General features: G+C 44.4%; 1 protein-coding gene across 1 annotated transcript; it reads right to left on the bottom strand.

The window, feature by feature from the left end:
- Positions 1-4,934: 4,934 nt before the first annotated feature.
- On the bottom strand, positions 4,935-9,240 carry LOC121880408 (leucine-rich repeat extensin-like protein 2). Its single transcript, XM_042387597.1, has 2 exons — positions 9,160-9,240; positions 4,935-5,828 (listed from the first exon to the last, which is right to left on the bottom strand). Exons 1-2 carry the CDS (start codon positions 9,238-9,240, stop codon positions 4,935-4,937), a joined length of 975 nt encoding a protein of 324 aa, XP_042243531.1.
- Positions 9,241-10,219: the final 979 nt, after the last annotated feature.

The following is a 10,219-nucleotide window of genomic DNA, read 5'->3' as shown; positions in this document are numbered from 1 at the left end:
TGGGGTGAGACGTGGGCGAGACGTGTGATTGGGTGAGACGTGGGCGAATACGTGGGAGTATAGGCGTGGGTGGTACACGACAAGATGACGGCGAGGGCGTGAGCAGGTGTCGTTGGTGGCGCCGACCGGTTAGCTGGAGAAAGGATTTATGTGCAGGGTAACCGGAGCTTCCCTGGCCGCAACTCTTCCGGCGGTAGCGACCATCACGCCTGGCTTACGACCCTCACATACTGCCTCTGTCACGTGTGACCTGGGAGCACCTCACGACTCCCTTCAAACTCAAAGGGTCCCTCCACACATACACACTCCAGAGCTCACACACACACATATACTGTACACACACACACATATACTGTACACACACCAGTATGCCTAGGCTTCAGTTAAACAAAACAAAATCGAGTGCCAATGGAAATCTCTAATGGCGCTTTAGAAATCCGTCTGAAACTCCTCATAAAATATAAAAATGCAAGCTTCTCCAAACACCACCCAGGTTCAACGCCGGACTCGAAAATAATATTTAAGAACAGGTGTCCGGGTTAAGGAGCCGTGTTAGAAAACTTTTCAATGGAAGAAAATTTCTTCATTTTATCAAGAACATCCCAAAAATGAAGGAAATAAATTTGGGCCAAACAAAAAGATCATTAAAAACCTAACCTAACGACTTTCAAATACCATAACTGTATACATACCTAATCTATCCTAACCAGAGAAAGTCAACCTCCAAGCCGCCCCCTGGACCCCCTTGTGTGTAAACCAAACATATGACAAAAGAAAGAATAAAGGAGCCTCAACAACCAAACCTGAAATCGAAAAGTCAGATAAACTCGAAAAATATAAATATCCAACGAAAACACTATAGACTATTAGGTAAAGTTTTAGTTTCGGTCATCCGGGAAATCTTAGGAATTTAACTATTGGAATCAATAGTTTGGACAATTCTAAGACACCTTTCCGCTATGATCTGACCTAACCCCCACAGGCATATGTAAGTCGTTTGCGAGTAAAACGTCACAGAAGAAAGGTGTCTCAGAATTGTCCAAACTATTGATTCCAATAGTTAAATTCCTAATATTTCCCGGATGACCGAAACTAAAATAATAGGGAACATTCTTATTTTATTATGCTTTATTTCCTATATACAAATCAATAGAGTTCCGTGGTTGACCTTTCATGATATAGAGCATAATTTTTTCACGTCACTAGTCTCAGTAAATGTCAATATTTTGCTGTTCCAATGCCTGTTTATATCACTCTCATCATTTTCAGCCTCATTTCTTTTATAAAATTTTCTGTCTACTCATTCCTGCGTGTGCATGTTATTTACTACTACCTTAGAACAACTGTAGTTATTTATACAATATTGATGTATTACTATAGGGCCCACAATCTGAATTTGTTAGTACTGTAATTACCTAACTAATGATATGATAATCATGTCAACAGGTCTTTACAACTTGTGAAATAAATTACAAATACAATCAAGTGCTTAATTATGATGGGACGCTCACAGGATAATGTTCTTAACTATTATCTATATAACACTGATGGATTAAGGTCTCGGCTATTACCACTACCACTCGCAACATGTGGCTAGATAGTTAGGGGTAAAATCATATTAACATTTACAAAACTCACCTGTCAATATACTTCCTTGTTTTGGCTTTCATCTTTTTTCCAGCGGGTTCGAAATTGGTGTCGTTTTTCTTTCGACGTCTGCATATGGGTTGGGTTAGGTGACGTCCACCACTTGTTTGTCTTGCATGTGATCGACGCACCATCTGACTTCTTTGGGTTTATGACACTATTTTCGATCACTAAACTAGCTAACAAGGAGTGATGTCCAGGGCTGTCGTAATTCCGACTGTGTTTTACCAAACGCTCTGATTGGTTCTCTTCCTCGCGTTGTGATTGGTTACGACCATGACGTCATAAAACGTTTTCTTTGTTAAATGTAATACATATATAAGATATCAGTAGCACTTCATTTATTGTTTACAATTATATATGCAAGTAAATCACTATCGGGGCGCGTGATCCAGGTATATGCTGATAACTCTAGTATGAAATATTGCACAATAGATTCCTTAAACAACTTTAAAATCGGGTGGAGCAGAATTATATTAAATATAAGAAATTAAAAAGAGTTCAAGAAGTAGAAAATGGAGTGATACCACGGGTGAATATCATAGAAAATGCACCGTTAAAAAGGATAAATAACTATTGTAATACATATAATTTTAAAATGTCTGATAAAATAAAATCAAATAAAAAACTAAGAGTAAAGGACTCACCGAAAGTCGATGTATAACGGCGTGTAGATACTTTTGACAAAGGCTCTACAGTGAAAGTCGTATGAAAGGCACTGAACTCAAGGCGGATCCAGCGGGGGGACCTCCCCCCCCATTTTTCATCGGAAAACTCCAATACTTTTTCCTTATTGCAGTATTGTACTCAGGCATTTTTGCATAGTAAAAATAAATTATTAATGACCTCAGAATATTTCCTAATATCAAGTGCACATAGCTTCAAAATGGCCTCAAAATGCCCATGATATTGGTCAGATTAAAAAAAAAAATTCTGGGGGCTTACAGCTACCCCAATTCCCCCCCCCCCCGATGGCTCGCTTTGCTGGCCAGGATCCCCCACCCAATACTTCTTGGACCCTCCCCATTTTGATATCCCTGGATCCGCAGGGTGAATCTATGAGCAAGATCCATTACGCCATTTGCCTGTCTACCCAGCAGTAATTGGGGACCTGAACGTTTATCGATTTGCGGATCGTCTTCCGGGGTAATAGTTACCAGTGCAGTAGGCGAGTTGTCCGGTCTTTTCAGACTATTCCTTGACACTGGGTCATACAACTCGTTAAATTAGGGTGTGGTTGTTGTATTGGCGACAGATTCTACACCTTAAACAAATTCACGCCTAGATGGCCCTTGGGCCGGCCATCCTCGTTAACATGAGGGGCAACCATTATTAGGTGTGTGTAAACGGGACTGACCAGTAAGGGCCAATAGGCCCGCTTCAGTTTCCTCCATTCTTATGTTCTTAACTTCTCCCAGACTGCCAATAAAAATGTGGATGATCCCCCGATGATGGTGATCTGTTCTCTATAAACCATGAAAATCCCTTAGGAAATTTTTCTGTAACTCCAAGAAACCTTACACCGAGGAAGGGTTTGGCCAGGCCGAGAGAAAGGTTAGCTAGGCTGAGGGAGAGTATTACAAGCGTTAGTGTCTAATCTTCAGGGGAATTAAGCTGAGGTGATAATCTTCAAGAGAATTAAGCTGGGGTGTCTAATCTTCAGGGAAATTAAGCTGAGGTGATAATCTTCAAGAGAATTAAGCTGGGGTGTCTAATCTTCAGGTGATCTAGTGTGTTTAGCCTTGTGGTAGGAGTGACGAGTCTTGAGGGAGCGGGTGGTGGGGGGTCAGGGGTTAACCAGTGCGGGTGGCAGAGGTCAGCTAGGGGCGGGCAGGTCACAGGGGTCAGGAAAGGGAGCGTGCCACGCCTCCTCCGCTACTGTCTTAATGTGAGGTATTGTCTCTATTGTTGCCTGGTAACATTATTTAGTTACGAGTACATTACCTATTTTTTTTTACTTATTATTTTTATCACTTATTTATACTTATTATTATTATTATTATTATTATTATATAATTATTATCAACGATATTATTATTAAAGTTATTGTTGTTGTTATTATTATCAGTAGTTGTAATAGAAGTAGTCAAGTAACTGTAAATCAGTTGCAGATTCATCATTACAATAAGTAAAAACTTGGTTAAATTAAATAGTAATAAAACACAATATCTACCAATTACACTTTCCAAATTAGATGATTTCCCACCAATCACATTTGAGGACGCTATAATTCTGCCAAATTCTAAAATAGATATGCCAGGCCTCACCATTTCCTCTAATATGTCATGGAAGCCACACATCCTCAACATTGCAAAAGCTGCCTTCCGAAAACTGGGAATGCTGTACAGATACCGTAGCTACTTTACTCCTGAGCAGTTGCTCCAAGTATATAAGGAATTCATTCGTCCTAACATGGAGTACTGCTCTCATATCTGGGGTGGCTCTTCTTCTGTCCAACTGTTAGATAGGGTGGAATCAAAAGCATGTCGTCTTATTAACTCTCCTCCTTTAGTTGATAATCTCTCTTTTCTTTCACTTAGCCGCAATGTTGACTCACTCTCCTCTTTACAGGTACTTTAACGGGCAATGTTCGGTGGATTTGGCATCCTGTGTACCACCGGCAAGGCCGTGGGCTCGTAACACTCGTCTTGCCCACAGTGCCCACTGTTTCTCTGTGGCTGTCGGTCACACTAGAATAACCCGTTATAATACCTCCTTCTTTCCAAACACAGCCAAGCTGTGGAATGCTCTGCCTTCTTTTGTGTTTCCATACTCATACAATCTGTCTCACTTCAAAAAGCTGGTTTTCCGGCATCTTCGTAAATTAGATTAATATAATATTTTTCTTTTCTATTTTTAATTATTTTTACTCTTATTTTTTCGCCCCCGAGGCCCCCCTGTGGGTCGATGACCTGTGCCCCTCCACAGGTCTTAACCCGGCCCACATCTAACCTCCATAACGTTCAAGAGAAAATTCCTACATGGGACATAACAGACCAAAATATCTAAGGAAAAAAAAACCTAAAGCGACCCGATAAATGTAACACAGCCAGTAGGCCCATGGCGAACCATCCTCCCACGCACCCAGCACCACCCGCCTCTACACCCGCTCCTCCAAGGTCGACGATCCTCCACAGTACGGTGTGTAAGTCGCCTCTAGTGACCCCCGTCGGTTATTACCTCCGTGTCCTCCGTCACCATCTTCAATTCAGGTACCAACCCTTTCACACAGGCCACTACTGACTGGGATTAGGCAAGGGGGATGGTTCAGGGATTCTGGGGATGGTTCAGGGATTCTGGGGATGGTACTGGGATACTGGGGATGGTACTGGGATACTGGGGATGGTACTGGGACACTGGGGATGGTACTGGGATACTGGGGATGGTACTGGAATACTGGGGATGGTACTGGAATACTGGGATACTGGGGATGGTACTGGGGTGCTGGGGATGGTACTGGGATACTGGAATGCTGGGAATGGTACTGGAATACTGGGGATGGTACTGGGGTGCTGGAGATGGTACTGGGATACTGGGGATGGTTCAGGGATACTGGAATACTGGGAATGGTACTGGGATACTGGGGGATGGTACTGGGTGCTGGGGATGGTACTGGAATACTGGGGATGGTACTGGAATACTGGAAATGGTGCTGGGATACTGGGGATGGTACTAGGGTGCTGGGGATGGTACTGGGGTGCTGGGATGGTACTGGGATACTGGGGATGGTACTGGAATACTGGGGATGGTATGCTGGGGATGGTACTGGGGTGCTGGGGATGGTACTGGGGTGCTGGGGGATGGTACTGGGATGGTTCAGGGATGCTGGAATACTGGGAATGGTACTGGAATGCTGGAATATGGTACTGGGGTGGTACTGGTACTGGGGATGGTACTAGGGTGCTGGGGATGGTACTGGGGTTCAGGATACTGGAATACTGGAATGGTACTGGAATACTGGGGATGGTACTAGGGTGCTGGGGATGGTACTGGGGTGCTGGGGATGGTACTGGGTGCTGGGGATGGTACTGGGGTGCTGGGGATGGTTCAGGATACTGGAATACTGGAATGTGCTGGAATACTGGGAATGGTACTGGAATACTGGGGATGGTACTGGAATACTGGGAATGGTACTGGAATACTGGGGATGGTACTAGGGTGCTGGGGATGGTACTGGAATACTGGGGATGGTTCAGGGACTGGAATACTGGGAATGGTACTGGAATACTGGGGATGGTACTGGGGTGCTGGGGTACTGGGGTGCTGGGGATGGTACTGGAATACTGGGGATGGTACTAGGGTGCTGGGGATGGTACTGGGGTGCTGGGGATGGTACTGGGATACTGGGGATGGTACTGGGATACTGGGATGGTTCAGGGATACTGGAATACTGGGAATGGTACTGGAATACTGGGGATGGTACTAGGGTGCTGGGGATGGCACTGGAATACTGGGGATGGTACTAGGGTGCTGGGGATGGTACTGGGGTGCTGGGGATGGTACTGGGGTGCTGGGGATGCGGGGTGCTGGGGATGGTTCAGGGATACTGGAATACTGGGAATGGTACTGGAATACTGGGGATGGTACTACTGGGGTGCTGGGGATGGGTACTGGGGTGCTGGGGATGGTACTAGGGTGCTGGGGATGGTACTGGGGTGCTGGGGATGGTACTGGGGTGCTGGGGATGGTTCTAGCGTACTTAAGGGATGGTATTGGGATGACCAAGGAGTGGTTTTGGCGTGGTTGATTGTGTTGCATAAGAACATAAGAATGGAGGAAACTGCAGCGTGCCTATTGGTCCATACTAGGCAGTCCCGTTTACACCCAACCCCTATTGCTCATATATCCATCCAACTTATGTTTGAAGCTATTCATCGTATTCGAGTTAATGATGATGTTTGGTAACTAGTTCCACTCATCCACTACTCTATTTCCAAACCAATGTTTACCTATTTCGCGCCTAAATCTAAATTTGTCTAATTCAAAACCATTGGTACGAGGCCGCTCCTGGTTGGATAGTTTGAGTACCTTTATTATATCACCCTTACTCCCATTTATACACCTTGATCATATCGCCCCTCACTCTACGTCTCTCGAGGGAGTGCAAATTAAGATGCTTTAACCTGTCTCTGTACTCAAGGTTCCTAATGCCCGGGATTAGTCTGGTCATCCTCCTCTAAATACTTTCTAGTGATTCTATATCCGTTCTGTAGTACGGTGACCAGAACTGAACCGCGTAATCCAAGTGCACAAGAGCAAGATATAGATTTAGGATGACCTCGCTAGCCTTATAACTAACACTCCTTTGTATGAACCCAAGTACTTTCTTAGCCTTGTTACGAGCAAATACACATTGTTGACTTGGTTTAAGATTCGTGTTTATTATTACTCCAAAATCTTTTTCACAATCGGATTTCTCTGTAACAACAATGTACACACACACATGTACACGCATTAACACCACGTATATATACTGCATAGGCGTCAACACAAACCCTGTACATAGTGTATAATATCATATCTCTGCACGTGCCTCTGTGTGTGTGTGTGTGTGTGTGTACAATCAAAGACAAAAATCGTGTCGCGGTTTTGTACGAAGGTTAAATATAACTCGTGAAACATTGTGAGAGCCCTACCACAAGGCAGAGCGCACCAAAAGTTTGGCCCTTTGGCACATGTTTTCACCAAATTTCACGGCACGACGTTTGTCTTTCAGTGTACATTGTACCAATGAAATAATATTAATAATAATATAAAAATAATAATATTAATTAAAAAATACATCAGTCTATACACGTCCATACAGCACTCTAGCCCTGACCACCTGTGAACCACCACCTCCTGACCACCTGTGAACCACCACCTCCTGACCACCTGTGAACCACCGCCTCCTGACCACCTGTGAACCACCACCTCCTGACCACCTGTGAACCACCACCTCCTGACCACCTGTGAACCACCGCCTCCTGACCACCTATGAACCACCGCCTCCTGACCACCTGTGAACCACCGCCTCCTGACCACCTGTGAACCACCGCCTCCTGACCACCTGTGAACCACCGCCTCCTGACCACCTGTGAACCACCACCTCCTGACCACCTGTGAACCACCACCTCCTGACCACCTGTGAACCACCACCTCCTGACCACCTGTGACCCACCGTCTCCTGACCACCTGAGAACCAGTCACCTAACCATAATTAATAATGGTATAACTTTATGGTGACAGTTCAAAAGTGTAACAAATAATGTGACAATGATCGAAAATTTCTACTCTCAAACCACTCTGGTGACGAGTGAAGAGTAATACAGGTGAGAACTATTACAGGTAACTACTTTGGTGTTAAGAGAAAATTTAATCTATAAATAACTACTTTGATGACTTGTGAACAATAATATAGGTGAATATTTTGGTAATGAGTAGAAAATATTAAAGGTAACTACTTCAGTAATGAGAGGAAGATAACAATCTTTATGGTGAGGACAGGTGAGAGCTTACCTTGATGTAGGGCCACGGAGGGTGATGACCAGAGCAGTGTCAACTATGTTTGTCAGAATCAAGAGTCACCGTGAGTTACTCCGTCACTCACATGTTAAAAGTTCACACTGGAGATACTAACACTACCAACTGTCACTAGTGGTTGTGGTCCAGGGGGCGTGGAACGTGGGAGACGTGGGGCGGCCAGGTGAGGGTCTGGGGTGATGTGGGCGAGCCCCTCCCAGGTACCATGAGGTAGGAGGGGGTCTGACACAGCTCGGCCACGCCTCACGCTGCTAGTGTCACACAGATTTATGGCCCTTCACCCTGTTTACTTCGTGAATCTGTTTACGTCACTTGTCCTCCGGCAGGTTCTGGGCAGCTCTACAGGGTTTATGGTCTATGGTCAGTGCGGCGGGTGATCTGCGTCTCCTCTAATGACTGGCAGACACTGCCGACTCGCTCCCCTCACAAGGGCAACTGTCAAGGAGAAACACACATTCACACTGTTGCTGTGTTGTTCTTCTCAATGTCAGCCTCGTGACACTACCCGCCAACACTACTTCACCAACACTAACGAACAAGACAACTGTCACACACACACAACATCTCCACACGTCTCCAGCAGGAGGTGTCCAGCACGCCGTGAGCGTCGTGGTGTTGTACTCCAACACTCACCCTCCTCACCGTTAAGGCTCGGGAGATCAACTGAATTTGTCCATTTCTCTCACAGTCATCGGCAGCCTGGCCTATGTGTGGATGTGCGGCGCCACCCACACCCTGCACCCTCACACACACCAAACACACTTAATACATACACACACAAACACTCTTACATTTTATCTAAATAAGATGAGGTATTAGACTACTGACAACACTAATTAGGTTTTAACTAAGTAACGTGTTGTTAGGAAACGCATTAACGTGGGCAATGAAGGAAGACCAGGCCGGGGCCAAGCGAGGGATCCTGGACGAGTCGGGGGTGTTCGGGCAGGGCGGGGGTGGTAACAATGCCCAACTCCCCAAAATTCTCACACTAATCTTGCCAGTCAAACCCTTGCAGCCGGACAGGGACATCCTAGGAGGCTTATCCGGCCGTGATGGGGCCTGATGCATATGGCCCCTCCATCCCCAAGGCTGAAGACTCAGAGTGTATGCCCCACCAGGTCCAGCATCCCTCCTTCAGACCCTGGCCGAGCTGGAGTTATTATGGAATGGTGAATACATGTAACAGCAACGCACGGGTTACTGATGTTGATTGTAACAATGTTTCGTTATAGCGCCACATTGTCAGCGACACAGCTCATGTTGCTTCACTTACCTTCATCCACCCCCCCCCCCCAAAAAAAAAAAATAAAGAGGAACATCTAATCCATTTGATGATGGTGATGACAGTGAATCACTAAATGCAATAAAGTATTACGTCTTTCATAACAAGATGAGCGGAGCTCCCGCCAACCAACACTCATAAGGTTGTCTCTAGTCTCCTGTTACTTCAATATGAAAATATTTTCTCAAATTTGATTTTAAATCACGATAAATGGACTTTAATTCTGTTTAAAATACACCAAATTACAAACAGTAAAATTCAAACAACATATACAGGTAGATCAAAGATTTCGTGTTTTATAAAGACCTGGTCCAAATACGAAAAGAAATAGATTAAAGAATGAATAAAAAACAATTTTAAATAAAAAAACGTATAAATGTGATGCAACTAATATAAATTTACTCACACCTTGTAACAAGTGGTAATTTAGATGACATAAAACATTATATAATAATAGTTACCTCGAGATAAATATACAGTATATTAGGTACCACCAACACTGTCTCCATGCTCTTAATAAACACAGCCATGTTAATAATTATTATTATGGATAATGTTTACTTAATATCAGTGTTTCTTCTGATTAAATAAACTGTTTAACTTTTAACTTCCCATACACACTCGTCTACCTCCACACCATCAAGGAAATCTTCCCCCTCTCGGTGTAGTTCCTGCACGGTAGATAACAGACAACACCGAACCAATGATCATCGACAAGATACTAAGCTTGTACCGTCACTTCCACAGACGACGTGGTTGATAAGC

Source organism: Homarus americanus, unplaced genomic scaffold (genome assembly GCF_018991925.1).
Source record: "Homarus americanus isolate GMGI-L3 unplaced genomic scaffold, GMGI_Hamer_2.0 scaffold50165, whole genome shotgun sequence".
Taxonomy (NCBI): domain Eukaryota; kingdom Metazoa; phylum Arthropoda; class Malacostraca; order Decapoda; family Nephropidae; genus Homarus; species Homarus americanus.
Note: the sequence above shows the minus strand (reverse complement) of the source record. Positions and strands in the feature narration are given on the sequence as shown.